Source organism: Tamandua tetradactyla, chromosome 6, assembly GCF_023851605.1.
Source record: "Tamandua tetradactyla isolate mTamTet1 chromosome 6, mTamTet1.pri, whole genome shotgun sequence".
Classification (NCBI taxonomy): domain Eukaryota; kingdom Metazoa; phylum Chordata; class Mammalia; order Pilosa; family Myrmecophagidae; genus Tamandua; species Tamandua tetradactyla.
The window spans coordinates 13,707,201-13,725,091 of NC_135332.1; the positions used below are offsets into that span (position 1 = coordinate 13,707,201).

General features: G+C 39.1%; 2 protein-coding genes across 9 annotated transcripts in view; one reads left to right on the forward strand and one right to left on the reverse strand.

Moving 5' to 3' along the window:
* VCF1 (VCP nuclear cofactor family member 1) lies at nt 1-16,543 on the reverse strand. 3 transcript variants are annotated; one of them, XM_077163715.1, is made up of 5 exons: nt 15,928-16,105; nt 13,374-13,392; nt 11,225-11,324; nt 1,852-1,914; nt 1-391 (listed from the first exon to the last, which is right to left on the reverse strand). In XM_077163715.1, exons 1-5 carry the CDS (start codon nt 15,989-15,991, stop codon nt 149-151), a joined length of 489 nt encoding a protein of 162 aa, XP_077019830.1. In that variant the 5' UTR covers nt 15,992-16,105; the 3' UTR covers nt 1-148. The 3 variants fall into 3 exon arrangements, with proteins under 3 accessions (XP_077019830.1, XP_077019827.1, XP_077019829.1); XM_077163712.1 differs by lacking the exons at nt 13,374-13,392; nt 15,928-16,105 and adding an exon at nt 16,141-16,543; XM_077163714.1 differs by lacking the exons at nt 1,852-1,914; nt 13,374-13,392; nt 15,928-16,105 and adding an exon at nt 16,141-16,542.
* The window catches only part of MTNAP1 (mitochondrial nucleoid associated protein 1), an 11,894-nt gene continuing 10,397 nt past the window's right edge, over nt 16,395-17,891 (forward strand). For 3 of the 6 annotated variants that reach the window (XM_077163707.1, XM_077163710.1, XM_077163711.1), the window contains exon 1: nt 16,395-16,782. In XM_077163707.1, the coding sequence (XP_077019822.1) occupies nt 16,601-16,782 (182 nt within the window). In that variant the 5' untranslated portion in view covers nt 16,395-16,600. Of the gene's footprint in view, nt 17,392-17,891 lie in introns of all 6 variants that reach the window. The other 3 variants (XM_077163709.1, XM_077163706.1, XM_077163708.1) reach the window with 3 other exon arrangements.

The following is a 17,891-nucleotide window of genomic DNA, read 5'->3' on the forward strand; positions in this document are numbered from 1 at the left end:
AACAATTGCCTGTTAACCTGTTATTTCAAATATAGACCAAAAAGCCAACAGGCGATTTTTGTGTGCAATCTTTAAAACAAACTGTAGGTTGAAATATCAAATCTGCACAGCGCTGTCCCTTCACAGAAGGCAAGAAACTGCCGGCACATCATGTTGGAGGCCGGCCTCGGTGCTGTAAGCTGTGAAAGTGGGCTTCCTTCAAGGTCTGGTTGATGTGGAAGTAAAGGCCTTGGCATAGTGCAGACGGCTCAGGGCCGGGTTGAGGAGTGTTAGGGCTGGATCCAGCGATGATCTGGTTTAAGCTGCTTTCTGGCCCACTTGCCCTGTCTGGGCTGTTGATGCTGCTACTGCTGCTGCTGCTGCTGCTCCCACCACTATCACTGCTCGAAGACTGTAAGGAAAAGAGAGACAGGGTCACCATTAGACTGTTTTGTGTTTCTAGCAGCTTCACTGAGGTTTAATATACACACTCTTCTTGTGCTTTAAAATAATTTCTTTATTCAGTCTGGGGAACAGCAACATGAAAAACCATAAACTAGGCTTTACAGTTTACAAAGTACAGTCTAAGGTCATTCTTGCTTCACAGCAACCCTGTAAGGTAAACTGGAATTACTATCCCCAGGACACATCCTTAGGAAGTGGCAAGAGTCTGGACTCAAACACAGGCCTTCTGACTACAAATCCCTTCAACTACATATTAATTCCTTCACAGATCTTCTCTACCTGCTTTTACCATTTGTGCCCTGCCTCTACGGGAAAGAAAGCAGAGGGTGTGAAAGTATGTGCCCCGAAGAAGTCAGATGGCTCTGGGCATAAGTTAAAATAAAAATTAAAAGCTTGGGGCAGTTCTGTGATTGTCTCCTGATCATGGATCCAGATTAGTATCCTACCAATGCAGGACATATACCCAAAATGGACTTTAATATACCTGTTATAAAAAGTTACCTTAATTATTAGAATTTCCAAAGATGGGCATTCGTCACACTTGTGTGTGTGTGTGTGTGTGTGTGCGCACGCGCGCGCACAAGCACATGCCTGATGTTTTTTAAACTGAACTAACATGTCTTGGTGTTTTAGTCATCTTAAAGAAGGGTCTTAGGGATCCCTTATGAGAGTCACTCTAAGGAATCTTCTCCCTTACTGTGCAAGGAGTCTCAAAAGGGACGGTGATGATAAGGACCCATTTCAGTATTATGGTACTTTACAATTTTTACCTTGCATTTCCAATGAATGACATCCCCAGTAGTTGATTAGCAGTGTTTTTCTCTATGTTCAAGTGAAACAGCCCCTCAATCATGTAAGTATAAACATAGTGCTGTACTATCCTATAGTTTTTTGCAGTGTGGTCATGTTTTTCCATTATAAAAATAAATGTATAAATAAAATGTTTCCAAATAATTACTTTTAAAGTGATTTTAAAGATATCCTAGGCCTATAGTTTTTGGACTAAAAGCTACACCAAACGATATGCACATGTGTGACATCTGGAACAGCAGAGAAAACAATGTTCACAAAAGGTGTCGGTAAGACACCCCCAAATCATCCTGGTCCACATGTTATTTGGAACTTTTTAACATAGGTCACATACCCCACTGTCACATAGGGAGTAGGAGACAATCTATTTTTATCTTTCTGTAATTAAAAAATATATATATATATTAATGGAAGGATTATAATGGGCTAAATAAATTAAAGACTTAAAAAGTCAAGGCCAACTCAAAAGATAATTTGTTTTTCCATACAAGCCTCTTTTACCCTAGATTATAAGAATCTAAAACTGCCACTGGTATACCTAGTATGGTAATGAATATTTTATAAGAAGCAGGTTACTGCACTTGATAAGAAACCCACCGCGCAGAATACTCTGTTTCCTCTTAGTCTGTTTTCTTTACTGTTTTTCGTTACAGGTACTATCTGAAAATTAAGGCAAGAACTAGAATCAGTTCCTAGTGAGTCAAGCTGTCATCTCAAATTATAAAATATTTACATCATAATAACAAGGGTAATACCACTCTGTGAAAAGGTAACATTTCTTTAAAAAAAACAGGAAAAAAGATTTCTGTATAATAGTTTTTAAAAGGGCAAATAAAGCTAAAAATCCTAATTCATTTTTAAAATCTTAGAACTAAGCTGTGTAGATTATAAAAAATTTTATAGCCTTGTTTATAATAGTTAAAAATTAGAAGCAAACTAAATGTCTAATAGTAGAGAATTAAACTATAATACTTCCACTCATACAGTGACATGCTATTCAGCAACTAACAACAATACTAGAGATGCATAGATACTAAAATAGAAAAAGGTCCTTGATATCTTTTTAAAAGGTTATAAAACAGTATATGTATTATGTCATTCTGATTTTTTACATGTTTTTCCTTAATGTACAAATACACAGATACCAAAAATAGTCTAGAAGGATACATAAACCAAAATACCGAGAATGTGGGTTTTTTTTTTTGGATCGCTTAAAACATCTACAAAAAAAATTTGAGGAAAAAAATCATTTACGAGTAAGAGCAAGGTATCTGGTTACTTCCAACTTCAAGACTAAGACTTTAAAACTGATTCTGTCAATAAGACTTTAGCAAAAGAGTTTAGCCTTCTTTAAACTAGTTAGGAACCTTTGAAACTGCCTCAGTTATATTCACTGAGCAGGCCAATGATGCTATTAAACTAATAAAACAGAGCCTGTAAAGGACCCAGGAATCCATGTGACTGCACATTGTGTTGTTTATTTTGGTACCATAAGCATCTAATATAAAATTAGCCATCTTAATCATTTTTTAGTGTACAATTCAGGGGCATTAATTAATTGATAATGTCCTACCATCATGACTGTCCATTACCAAAACTTATCACCCCAAATAGAACCTCTGTACCCTTAAAGCAAGAATTCCCCATTTCCCCCTTACCCAGCCCCTGGTAACCTCTGACCTACTTAGTGTCTCTATGAAGCTGTTTATTCTAGAAATTTCATATAAATGGACCCATAAAATAAAATATCTGTCCTTTCATGTCTGGCTTATTTCACTCAACACAGTGTTTTCAAGGTTATCCATATAGTAGCAGCTTGAAGAAACTTACCACTTTTTTTAATCTATTCATCTGAGGATGGACAGCTGGGTTGTTTCTACCTTTTGCTATTGGAAATAATGCTGCTATGAACATTATGTGTTATTTTAATACATATAAAATGTCACTTATACTGTCATCAAATGTCATAACAATACATTTATTTAAAGAGACATTTTGCATGTGAGTGTTATTTCTGAACTCTCAATTTGATCCATTCTTCTATCTTTCTCTCTTTGTACCAGTACCATGCTGAATTGATGCCTGTGGTTTTTACTTCTAGCTGTTCTAAGGTACTGAAGACTAAAAGAAATATCAGTATAATGATTCAGCAACTACACTCATTTGTTAAACCCTACCTTCTCTATGTAACTCCTCTGATCTTTCTCCCACTCTTTAGGGGTATTTGAACTATGCCTATTCTAATTTTTCATGTTGGAAGGGGCTGTCAATCATATGGGATAAGGGGATGGAACTAGCTGATGTTCTGGAGACAACCTTCCCCCTACTGGGGAGGCTTTAGTGAGTATCTCACAATCTCCGGATGGATTAGTATTTTTCAAATGAAGGGTAAAACCCACTGGTGGGTAGCACAAATATTAAAAAAATAATAATAAAACAGTATAATATGGTAAGGGTATTATGTTGTCCCGTGAAACCTTTTTTTTCAGTTATTCAAAAATACATTATATAATATACAGGGCCATAAAACATATTTCTTACCATGGAATAGGGTCAAAAAACTTTGAAAGCCACTGCACCTCAGTTTTTTTTTTATTTTTTATTTTTTATTTTACATGGGCAGGCACCGGGAATCGAACCCGGGTCCTCTGGCATGGCAGGCAAGCATTCTTGCCTGCTGAGCCACCGTGGTCCTGCACCTCAGTTTTAAGTCATCAGAGTATTCTACTTTATGGATGAAGGAAAGTTCGTTATTTACTCTTAGCCCTAAAGGCATAAAACTGAATTTTAAGTCCCTATCAGTGCCTTGAAATATACACAGAAGTAAGAGCATGTCAGCTCTTATAAAACCAAAATACTTTAGGAGGGAAAAAGTCATATTTCCTCCATTTAGTGAAGCTTTTAATTATCAGATTGCTTAAAGGGGTGGGAGGGAATCTACTATCTGAGGTGCATGTTTTCTAGAATTAAAACTGCTATCCTAGTAAAGAAGTGTTTAACTTGTACCCTCCCTTGTTCTTAAAAGATCCAAGTTTTTTCACCTAAAGAGCAACAGGAATCCAATTCAAATATGAAGCCTATTCCCTGTAATCATGATTCCTTAAAATCCACTCATCTGACTATGCAAATTCACAATTACAAAGCTCATTTTCTTTTCTCTGAATTTTCAAACTAGGCTTAGTGCTGACATATGAGCACTAAGGTATTTTCATGACAAATTTTATTTTCTCTACAAATCATGAGAACAGGGCCATGAACTGGGTAAATCCATGTACCCTAGTAATATAAAGTTGAAAATATGAAGACTCTAAGAGTATTATCTCTGTGAACAATATATAAGACATCTCATTTAAGTCCTGTGGTTCAGATCTGCGTGAAAAGGGAGGATTTTAGATTTAGTTAACAATGAAATTTACCAGTATGTTCTTGTAATTGCAGAAGCCTGTGCAAGACCCCGAAGAGATCTGTCATATTACAGTCTATTTTGGAATCACCTGTGGACATTTTTTTAAGGGTACATGCCAGGGCCTCACCTCTGGAAAATCCAGCCCAAGTAGGCACAGGTTGTCTGATGCCCAACCTCTGTCCCAACAAAGTATCTATATGCCTAGGACATACAACGAGGCAACGTACCAGTGCTGCCAAATCCCTCACATACCTTTCCTGAGCTTAACCAAGAAGTCTATGGTACTGATGCATTCACTGATGACAATATAAAGCTACTGCAGTGACAAGAATCTAGCAATGGATGCTTACCCGGGAGAATGAGGACGCACTACTTAAAATGAACGAGGAGAATGTTTATAGGTAGGGTATGACAAACTGGGAGAACGAACAAAATCAGAAAAGAAAGTTGAATGTGTGTGTGGGGGGAAAGAATGCTAACTGTGTGGTGTGGCGAGGTCCACTCCAAGAAGAGTTACTAAGACAAAACCTGCATGACAGGTTATGGCTAGATTATCAAGAGCCTTACTGTCATGCTCAGAAGTCTGCAGGAACAGGTTTTGAGCATATGCGACACGCTCAGATATATACTTAGGAGTGAGATCCAGTGGGTGGGGAGTCTAGGGCTGGAGGGCAGGTACTGAGAGCAGAGCCTAGATGGGAACTTTTCTAAAGCATCAAGCAAGAAAGCAAGAAGCCATGCAGGTCCACAAATGGGTCGTGGAAATGTCATGTGCCATATCCCAGAAATTAAAGGGATTAAGGAAGGAAATGAAAGGGAGATTCACAGTGACACTTAATACCCAGGACGGTGCTGGGCAAATACGTGTATGTAAGAAATGTTTTTGCATAAAGAGGAAACCAGGATCCAGAAGAGATGTGGGAGGAGAGACAAGAAAATACAGGCAGGGACTGTGAGTAACTGAAAATACTCGATGGTAAAGGAGAGAGAAAGAAAACATGCAGCAACTGAGAAAGAAAACTAAGGGAGAGAGATTAGTTAGTAAGGAAGGGGTTTTAGTAGGCTCATGAAAGAAATAGTAGCTAAGAATGTGAAGAGAAGGGAGAAATACTAAAAAAAGGCTTTCTGGAGCCTTACCAGAATATAGAGCAGATAAAGAAAGGCAGAGGGATGCTTCATTCTCTTTGCAGAAAGAAGGGAAAACATACATAAATTGTGCAGTGGAGTAATGGAGAGTTAAAGTTCACTCTCTTAGTCCACAGGTGTCAAAGCAAACCACCACCGATACAGAACGCCTAGGCCTTCAGGTAGGCCCACCCTAATTTCATCTTCCCTGGCCGTGAAGTCTGATGCCCATTTATACCCATGATAGAAGTGAGATAACTCTCAAGACTATTTCTGCTAATAACCTTTAGAAAGCTCCCTGGCAGGAATATTAATTACTGAGTCATTTTCCTTCATAAAAACAGACCTTAAGTATATGAGGGTATTTTTCATCTGGAACTGGATGTTTCCTCTTCTTCATTGAAAAAGCACATGAGCAGAGTATTTTATTTTCTTCCAAGCCCTAGCTTTCTCTCACCTTCTCCTCTCCACTGGTGTTTTTAAATTACGTGAGCCTCAAAAAAAAAAGAAATCTCACCCATAATATGTACCCCATCACTGGTGCCATCAAGTTCATTCTAAGACTGCTGCAGGGTCTGGATTAAGTGTAAGGGATGGTCCTAGTCAAGTCCATCAGAGCACGTAACAAAATTTTGTGCTTCCAAAATGCCCAGTAATTTAAGAGAGGTCTGGTTTGCTAATACAGGTGAGACCATAAGATTCCAAATGAATTCAGTGTGTTAATTAAAGCCACTTTCTAAGCAAGGAAATAAAATGCAAGTGATAACTTTTCTGTGTCCATGGGTAAACTGCATGACCTTTCTACACCTCAGTTTCCCTCATACAATGAAGTTGGACCACATACTATGTTTTAAGTTCCTTTCTAACCAGTGTTCTATTACCGATTATTATTTATTTTGTTTACATTTCAACAGGCCAAAACATCATAATTCCTGCCTATAGAAAAATCTGTACATGTATGTATCTTCAATACTTTACAAAGCTTAGCATTCTGCCTGCAGCAGCTTAGTATGCTATACACTGATGCAACAAATTACAAACATTTCAACAACTTACATTGTGAGCAAGCTTTCTTATAATGCATGCTACAAATTAGGCTAACTTATTTAAAAGGACTATTTCTCAATTTTGAATGGTCATTTTAAAGTTATTTTAAAAACTGTTCAGAAGTTAATTTGCAGTCAGTTTTTTTTTTTAACACGGAACCCTAGCATGCCCTAAGAGATGTCTGCCAAAACAGAAACAGTTGTGTCTCCTAAAACGTGCCTACAAGCCTAAAACAGATTAAAGATGAAGAGAATGGGTGAAAACTAAGAGCCTTACAGACACCTCTTAGGAAAACTACACTAAATATTCCAGTGGTCATCTACATTCATATTAAAGAAATTACCTAACATTAAGATAATCCTTACAAGTTTTAAAAAAATGGATTTACAGAATCCTAATTTTAAAGATACATGGATTCCACTGGTTCTGTTATTTTCTCATTTCTCATGCTTTTGCATTCCCACTAAGAACACTCTTGGAATTTTGAAGATTACAACATTAAAAATTTCCCCTTTCTAAGAGACAAGAAAAAGAGGCAGTTCCAGGTAAGCCACTTCTGTTTTCATGGCCACATTTTTTTCACTCTCTATTTGTTGTGACTTTGTAGTAATCTGAAAAATCAAAATGGCCTTGCTAAGGAAGTTAAGCTGTAAAAAAAAAAAAAGGAATTTATATATTTAAAAAAGGTATTGCTTTTAGGAAGACTTATTTTTATAAGGCACATATCTATGTGCTAAAAGCCAGATTTACATAAAAACTTCTAGTGTAACTTGTAGATAAAGATATTAAAATCTTTAAATTGAAAGCAAAGAACATGGCCCTCCTACATGAAAAGATGATTCAAACCCAAAAGTCCAGTCCTTAAGAGAACGAATTAAATTAGTTAAATGGATCTAGTTCTTATACCCACCCAAATAAGTGCCCAAGATCACAGAATGTCACAGCTTTTGTACTAGACCCAAAAGAAAGATGCAAATTGATAAATCAGTTCCCTTCTCTCTCACAGAAGAAAAAACTGAGACTAACTTCGATATCAACTTAGACATCAACTGGCATGATTTGCCTAGAAGTGGGTTACCAGATTTTTTTAAAGTCCTATACTACTAAATTATACCTTAAAAAAAAAACTGCTTTCTAGCTAATAACCAATCATCATTTACTTGGAAAAATATTTCCAAGCTAAAAGGGAAGAGAAGGAAAATTATTCTTTTCCATTCCTATGATTCAAGAGCAGTATAGGGCCTCACTGCTCCTGAATGTATTGAGCGGAGCCCACAGAGCTCTGCCCGTCCTCCGTGAGATGGCATACGCCACGGTGATGAGCAGATGGCTCCACAGTCACCTGCTTCTCTGCCTCTCGTTAACTGTGCAGTCCTGGGCAGTGACTTGGTCTTTCAGTGCCTCCATTTTCCACATGCATAGTGGAGACAATGCCTACTAAAATGGGCAAAAGAAAGTGTACAAGCAGACTTAAGTTCCTCTTTATAAAACTTATCTGGCGAAGCAGTTCACATTCTTTAGCTTCCTAACATCGAAAAAAAGGAGGCACACATTACCACCATTTTATAGCTAATTATGATTTCCTAGTGGCAGCATTTAAGAGTTTAACAAAAATCAAATCTTTCACATTTTATTTCCCAGTACCTGCCAATGTTATCACATTTAGGAGATAAAGGTAACTTTTGGAAATTAATTACAAGTAATAATTTTAAGTTGCTTAAAATTTAAACAAATTCCCCCCAAATGAAAGCTCTTCAAGTTGTAGAAATTCTAAAGAATTCTACAATATCTAGGTATTTTAGAAAAGACACAGGAAACTATTGTTTTTCTCATCTGAGCTAGACTCAAGAAAACTTACCTCAGCAGTCCTATCTAAAAGATAACATTTTCATTAATGTCATTAATAAAATATCCTATTATATAAATTAGGAATAAAATCAATAATCCACTAGTAAGAACATGTTCTATTATTTTTTCCTTTGCTACACAATTATCAAAAAGAAGCCAAATGCCTCTAAACTTGATGTTTCTATGCCCAAAACATAATGACCTCTTCCAGGAGTGGCAACTCAATTATTCAGGACTTAACTTTCTATTTTAAAGATGTTTCCCCGCCTTTTGCATTTCTGGCTGGCCCTTCCCTTATAGGTTCTCATTACTTGTTAATAACACTACTGGGGAAGCCCAGCTTAGTGAAAGAGACCACTTGTTCAGAGCACGATTCAGTAGGCAACTAAGGGTTATGACATAGTTAGGTGATCTGCCAGTTAGTTCAGATGACCATTATAGACAAAAATTACTTGTATGGACCTTAAATTATAATGAAGGGAATCTCATCCATCCTTTAAACTAATGACTACCCAGTAGTTCAAAGACTTAATTTCTTTGGGCAAGTAGTAGCAAGCAGGATGCATGAGCCAAGAGATTGAATAATAATAAATTGTTTGCTTCTTTGATACCAATGCACAGATTTTAGAAAAAGTGAAGGTCATTTCCTACAGATAGCATTTAACAATTGCAAAAAAAAAAGTCTGATTCTATGGAGTCTTGCTTACTCACTTAAAGGCACAGATGAAATGTCCGACTTTAAGTAAATTTCTTAAAAAATAATGATTTGTCTTCCTATTCTCAGGCATCAAACTGTGGCTATAGGAGCTAATGTATATTAGCTAATGTAACTTTGAGCTAATGTAACTTTATACAGCAGGATTACAAGAAATATTAATGCCAATACCATGAAAGTAATCAGTGCAAATTCTTTTTAATGGATCATTACGTGTTCATAGTAAGCTCTAATCTTTTTCTTCCATTCCTGAGTATTCCCCCCAAATTACAATTATCACATTAAAAAAAGCTCAATTACTTTTCTTTTAATCAGAAAAAAGAAAAAAGGCAGACTGGCAAGATCTTAAAAAGAGGGGAAAAGCTATAAAATCTCAAATTCCCACTTAGAATCATAGAATTCTAACCAGCAATTGTTCGTTAATTGTCCCTGAATTAGTATTACCTACATAAGAATTGCTGAGTTCCCTCTTGGGGGTGTTAAATGGATTTCTGGTAAAGAAAGTTTGAATATAGGTTAAATCCTATTATTATGAATGAATTGAAAGTACATATTATTTAGGCTGTAAAAAATTCTGATACATGGATCCTGCTTTAAATTTTGAGGCTGGAGTTTAGAAATCTTTGTCATCGAGGCATTTCTCTTTCAGGGTGACAACTATCATATGAGGATCGGCCTTTCACTGCTAAGGGTCAAAATCTTTAGGTGCATAATTTAATACTAGGATACTTTAACTGTGGCTTCCTTTCTCCACTGTGTATCAGCCTTTCAAATGTCTGGAAAACTTCTTACATAAACATAAATGAAGAATTCTTGCAGGAAACTAATAAAATGTAAAAATTTTTGTGAGCTCTTCCCCTCTAAAATCCCTAGGAGCTCTTTTCAGAACAACATAACGAAAAAGTAAAAAGACTCAAAATAGGTTTGTGCATATACATAAATCATATTTTCTGCATGTTTTAAATTTCTCTTATTTGTTCAGTTAAAGGCACTGAATTGAAACAACAAAATACGCAGGTCTTCAAGGCAATGATTTAGAAACTACTAGAAAATAAGTTGGTTCCTGTGATGGTTTGGAGGCTTTAGAGACCCTAGGACAGCACATCCTTAAATTAATCCATTCCTGTGAATGGAGACTTATTGTAGGTGAGACCTTTTGAATAAGTTATTTCAATTGAGATGTGACCCACCTCATTCAAGGTAGGTCTTAATCCCTTTACTGGAGTCCTTCGTAAGAGGATAAAACACATGCAGAAGAGAGATGATAGAGAAGCTCACAGAAAAAGCCCCAGAGAAGCTGAGAGGAAGCCACTAAGGCCAGAAGCAGGAAGCCACGAATCCCAGGAGAGAAGGACCTACAGACATGGCCACGTGCTGGCCATCTGACAGAGGAGGTATTGGCCTGTTGATACCTTAATCTGGACATTTTCACGGCCTTAGAATTGTAACTTGTAAGCTAATAAATCCCCATTGTTAAAAGTCAGTACTTTTCTGGAACATTGCATTTAGCAAACCAAAATAGTTTCTGAAATGAAATATGGTGTTCAAGAATGTTTTCTTCAAAGGCCCATGATGTGTCTAACAATGACAAACTTGGGGGTGTGGATGTGCATAACTACGTGCAGACACAGACCACTATTGGTGGCAAGAGGGTTCACAGCTTCCTCTAAGGGGCCAAGACTCAAAAAAGAAACAAAAGGTTAAAAAGCAGTACGATCAAATAAGACTGTTTCTATTTATTCATAAATTTCTTTTAATTGCATGGCAGACACTTGACAAATTACCTCAAGCAATGAATAAAATAGAGACTAACCGACCGCACTTCCTACCTCTGTGTCCCAGGAATCCTGAAAGACAGGGTTTCTACTACTCCTTTTGGTCTGGGGGGGAAGATGGTTGTCTTCTTCATTGCCATTCCTTCTCCTTTTCCTGAAATTAAATCACAGGAAGGAAAAAAAATCTAGCAATTGATGTTCTGAACGAACTGCAAGCAAGTAGCAACATACAAATTTGCACTCTTGCCTGAGAAAACATAATTCACCATATGATAGCCCAGTGGGTTAAAAGTTGGAAGGGTACCATCATTAGGCACACAGAGCAAAAAAAAAAGAAAATAACAGCAGTGAGTAAGTTAAAGTTTGTAAAACTAATTTCTAAAAGTAATCTTGACAATTTTAAATGCCTACTGGGGATAAAATAAGGTCAGGAACTGGGTAATGAGCAAACTTTCAAACTCTACCTTCCCTGAAGTTACAACTCCATGCTACCTAATTTTATTCTCTTCCATATAGCATTTAAGCCATTAAGGTGTGGTTGCCTTTGACATTTACCCTTAAAATCATTAAAATAAAAAATAGTCCATAGTAATATCATTAGATAATTGTGGCAGATAACTGGTTTTCTTGCATGTCTGATTATTCCACAATTATCACAGTAAACAAAAGCTCTACACTCTCCAAAGCACTAAGTTAATTTTCTGGACAATCGCTGAAACAGTTGTTCTTAGTCATATTAACTCAAGTATCTGGTACACTAGCTATTATGATATAATAGTTACTTCACTAGATTATTATTTTGAGATGGTAGCATAAGCTACTTTAAATTTGTAGGTTTAAGAAAAATCACATTTTCAGTCAAATGTTCTCAGATGTGCAAGAGAGAAAAATATGTACTCTACGCAAGAATCAGGTGCTGTCGTGGATAGAGAATAGGAAATTAATGCTGACTTTGTACAGAATTTCTATTTGGGCTGATTGTGAGGTTTTGGAAATGGATGGTGGTGATGGTGGCATGGCATTGTGAGTATAATTAACAGCACTGAATTTTATGTGTGAATGTGGCTAAGGGGGGAAATTTGGGGTCATATATGTTACTAGAATAATTAAGAGAAATCATGGGACTATAAACAAGTGCACAGGCAATGGACTACAGTCACTACTGCAATTATGAAAATGTTCTTCCATGAACTGTAACATATGGACCACACTAATGCAAGGTGTTAATACTAGGGTGGTATATTGGGGAAAAAAATACCTTAACTGTAGTTAATAGTTTAACTATAATATTCTTTCATCAACTGTAACAAAGGTACCACACTAATGCAAAATGTTAAAAATGGGGGGGAGTAATATAGAAAAACTGTATTTTTTACATGATTTCTCTGTAAACCTACAACTTCTCTAAAAAATTTTTGTTTAAATAAGAATTAAGTGCTGCCAAGATTTTTATACCCTTTTTTAAAAATAGAAATAAATTAAAGGAGGCATCATTTTAAGTCAAATCACCTAGAGCTATATTGTCTAATATGGTCACCACTAGACACACGGCTATTTAAATTTAAATTAATATAAAATAAAATTTAAAATTCAATTCCCTAGTTACACTAGCCATATTTCGACCCTCAGTGGGCACATGTATGGAAAGCACAGATAAAAAGTGTCCCTGTCATTGTAGAAAGTTCTAGCAGACAGTGCTAGCTAAAAGCCCATTGGTACAAAGCATAATCTATTACAATGAAAACTCTTAAAGGTTCAAATTTCTATAGGTTAGGAGACAAAAATCCAGAGCAGGGAAGTTAAGAGGAAAAACAGCCTTTTAGAAGGTATTTAATTTGGAGAATCTTCTATATAGTTACATATTTTCTAGATAAGCAGGATAGCCTGCTGTGGCAGGTCTTTAATCATAAGGTTTCAAATTGAGGCCTGGATACTGGACAATCTTAATGAAATTAATGAAAGGCCTTGACACCCTGAGCTTAGTTCCCTGTACTGTGCAACATTCTGAGTATGTCCAACTTTATTAATGAGTTATGGATCCCAGTTTAGGCTTGGACTGATAAAAACACTGGGTGTGTGGTTCTGATAAAGCTTAGCCAACCTGCAGTGGGCTACGTTGTTTATCTCACTCTAAGACTCAGTTGTTTTTAAAAAAGATCATCATTTCCCCTCCCTACCTTTCTCCCAGGAGATCTGATCTTACCTGTACATATTTGGAAGTCCTTGGAGATTAAAAACTAGATGAACGCCAGTTTTTATTAATCATTAAATGGATGTGCTATATCACAAATTTGAACCAAGTACTACCTTTATTCTGAAATGATCACAGAACTTGAGTAAGCATCTACTCCAGTTAGCAAGCAGTGTGTGACAGGCAGCCATTGAACACCCAAAAAGAAACTCCCTGAATGGTAGTACATCAGTCCCCAACTCTTTTTCATCAACGCACCAACAGCTGTGTGTGCCTTGTACTGCTTAGTCACTTGAGCCAAACTTATGAGCCTGACATTTAACTAAAACTGCCTATTTCTTCATTAATAATAGGGAACTATATCATCCCAGTGACCAGAATATGAATATCAAGGAGGTAACATGGTAAAAAAAAAATTTTTTTTAATGTAAGAACAGGGGAGGGGCTGATTTGGAGGGTTTCAACAAAACTCTGGGAAAGTCACATAAAACAGCCCTGCCTCATCATCAGAGTATATGTCTCAAGGTACGAGAGCCTGTGGGTGGTCCTCTCCTTTAGATGACACTGGATTAAAAATGAGCACTGTTTGTTCATCACTCTTTTTAAAGGCTCGTTGCAAATTCTGTCCTTCAAATATTCTTCTTTCAAATATATTGTGATAATGGTCAAGATTACAGCTTCAGCCTGAACCCCAACAGTACGGTCAATCAGATTATAGCTTTTGATACTAACGCCACAGACCAGGTTATAATTTTAGCAACATCCTATAATTGATTATACATTCTCCCCTAGCCATCTATTTAGATCATTGTTTAGCATGTTACATTTAAATATGCCTGATTTCATCACTTTTCCTAATTTCATTTCTCCACAGTCTTATCATCTCCTAGACACTGAGAAAGAACAAATCTTGAGTATATGCAAACCAATGGTTTTTTGTGATGTAACAGAACTCTTTCTTCTTACGCATGTACACACACAAAGAATAAGGCCTCAATATATATTAAAAAGTTAATGTAGGGAAGCAGGGGCTCCCTCGCCACACACTAATATGGCCATACCAGTATACTTGAAGCAATTGTTAAAATCACCATCTTAGATCAACCCTTCATCTTAAAATTGAAACAGCTCCAGTGACTTGGAGACAATAAGACAGCTAGAGCTGTCAGAGCTGGCCCACCATACTTCATGAGACTCTAGATGAAAAATAAGTAAGAAGAACCTGTCCAAAACAACTTCTTTTATAAAGATTTACCAGTATAAACATATACAGATCATTTGTGTAACAGATAAAAGGTATCTGCTACCAGTATAAACACATTATTTGTGCACAGTACTGGATAAAAGAAATGTTTTTGTATAAGAAACACCCAGACATCTCCAGGTACATAAGAGACTCCAGAACATAAAAATTTGGAAAGGAAAAAAAAAAAAAAACCTTGGCAGTCAGATTAGGTTTACTACACTTAAACGTCTTATTCCTAATTCTGAGTGTTATCAGTAACTGGGCCCATAATTTCAGATTTAGTCTACTCTTTTTTTCTATACAAGTAGAGGCTTTAAGCCCCACTGGTTATGTGACACAAATCAATAACCCAATGCAGCATTTTGGGGAAACCCTAGGATTTCTCTGTCAAACCCAGTAGCCTCAGAACACCTTCCAGAATTAACTAGGTCCCAGAGCAGGGTCCTTGCGGGAAGACTGCCAATACATTAGAGGCCAATGAAAATGTGGAACAATAATAAAAGATCCAGCATAATCCACCACGACAATCCCATGATCCATCTTAAACTTCACTGAGACTGCGAGGGAATAAAGAAACGAACAGTGAACCTGGAAGGACCCAGGTAAATCAACCAGGTCTCTAAATCTGTTTCCTCATCAGAGAAATGAACGGGGTGGACTTGGTGATCTATAGGTTTTTCACGTCAAATTTCATAAGGGATTTCTCTCATTTGAAATGAAGCTGATCTTCTTCATTCTGAGATACCCAATACAACTCTCTCCTCCCCACCTTGCAGAGGAAAATAAGAAGGACAAAAAAAAAAAAAAAAAAGTAAGTAATCTCAGTTGGCTATGACTCCACTTAGTATATATCAAGCATAAAAGACCTGTGCTCATTTCTGAGCCCTGAGCGGAGGCCAGGCTGCGTGGAAGGCTACTGCGTCCCTATTTATTCTACATCTCGCCTTCGGAGTCAAACGGCTCCGCATCCAAACAGTTTAGAATCCTGCCTGTTTGATGCTACAGTCAAGAGAGAGTCCACAACCCTTGGGCATCTGCCGTTCTATGGCCACAACCTTCAGGGGAGAAATTCTTCAGCCTAACCTAATCCTTCCCTGCTGGGTTAAACCCAATCCTTCTTTCTGACCTTGGGGTCCCCTCCCCGTCCCTTACAACCGCCCTACGAGCTCCTGCTCGGAAACCAGACATTCCTTCCATCCCCCGCCCCACCATCCTAAATTTAGGGCCGGCAATCTTTAGGACCACCAGCTCTCTTCTGGGACAGACCAGACTTCATTCCAAGTGGGAAACATAGGGATAAAAAAGATGGAGAGGGAGGACCTGAAACCCGGACAGTCACTTCTCTAGCCATCCTCAGGGGCCAGGTATCCGAGCACTCGCGCATCACTGTCCCCTCCTCCCCAGGCCTGCACAGCACCCCAGAGGGAGACCCGCAGGGTCCGCGACGGCTCTGGCGCCCGCTTCGCGCGCCCCCATCCCCCAGATCATCAGGCGAGGGGCTGGAGAGGAAGGGGGGGATCTATTCTCTCTCACCTGGGGCGGAGGCGCTCGCTCATGGCAGCTGGTGGAAGGGAGCGACGAGGCGCCGCTCCGCGAGAAGAGGGAACGGACGGGGTCCTATTTCGGCGCCCGCCACGCCCACCCCCTCGGGCCTTGCCTCTAGCCGCCGCTCGGGTGGACGCTGCCGGCGGTGAGTAGCCCCGGGTCGCCTCCGTACCACCGCTACTTCCGGCGGCTCCTCCGCGCCCCCCCATGTCGTAGCCGCCGTGGTACCGCCCCCCCGCGGCTGCGCAGTAGCGCGACCGCAGCCGCGCCGACCGGTAACCCCGCCCATGGGAAGAGGCGAGCTCGAAGGCAGCGACCCGACCCGGAGCTTCTGGGAAACGAGGCCTCATAGAGCTGGCTCGAGCTTTCGCCTGTTCGCAGCCAACGGGGATAGTATAAAAGTCAAACCAAGCCAGGTTTAAATTAAATTATATTATGCGGTAATCATATGACGCAACTATCTGAGTTAGACCTCTATGAGGTGATATTTGAAAACAGCAAGTGCCATCAGGCAGCTGTGGAGGCGGCCCCGGTCCTAGTAGCTGGGAATCGCAGGCATGTCTACCCTGAGGCCTGGTTGCTGGGGCTTCCCGGACTTTTAGGGCCTAGGCGTCAGGACGCCGCTCTGGGGTGAGTCTCGAAGAACAGGACTGTTTGCCATTGCCTACGTCCTGCGGCGAGAGGGGAGCAGCTTGGGTGCAGGGGCTGGGCGGAGGGTCTTCCCGGAGTCGCAGGTACGGAGGCCCTCGACACCCCACCCGGCCCCGACGCTTGGGCTGGGGCTGCAGGGGATCTGGCCGCAGACGGAGGCGCTGCCCGGCGATCCCCGCCGCTCCGCTGGAAAAAGCAGGACAGCTCTCAGGAAAACTAGGGGACTGAGGAGGGCCGGCAAGTGAATGCCCCTGGTTGGGGGTAAAATCTGTTCCGGAGCAAAGGAGGAGGTGGCGAAGATTAGTATAAATAACGTGATCGGCCGGCGACGTCTTAACTCCCTGCTTTCCGGAACGTCAGAGGAGAATTGCCCGGCAGATAACCCGGTTTTTTGTCTTTGGTTCAGTACTATGCCGTAATTACTCACTGTGTGCGCTTGTGCGCTGTCGAGTTACTTTCCTGATTGTGTCTCAGCACAGGCTGTCATTAAAATAGAGTTTCATTCTGCCGAGCTCGGGCTGGTGATCCTGAAGCTTGGGGATTCGAAAGAAACAACTGCAAAAGTAGCATCCTCCTACTGGAGCTCGGGTAAGAAAGCAGTTAGGCACCCGTGGTAAGGCGTTACCTTGTACGTCTGCAGATTTCTTGCCAGTGGGTTTAAGTGTGAGGTAGAGTACTATAGAGGCAGAAACAAGTAACACGTCGTAAGCCCCTTTTTTTCTAAAATTATTAGCCTAAGGCCCGTGGACCCGCTTCCAGCATGGGCATTTTTGTAAATAAAAGGTCCAGAACTTTCATCGTATTGTTAAAGGTGTCCGTTCACAAACAGCAAAAATAATTACTGTAAAGTATATTGGCAGAAAACGTAGTTTTGATTTTCCTGACTTCATATAGAATACAGTAGGTTGGTTGCTTTGCTAAATGAGTTGACCAAGATTGTATCTGTTTATTTTGTAAATAGGTTTAGTCTCACATTTCAAGCTGTTCAGTAGTCAGGAGGTATTTACAGAAACTTGTAATGATATTTGTTTTTATGTCTAGAGATAAAATTCATTCAACTGTATTATATGCCAGGCTCAGTGCTAGGT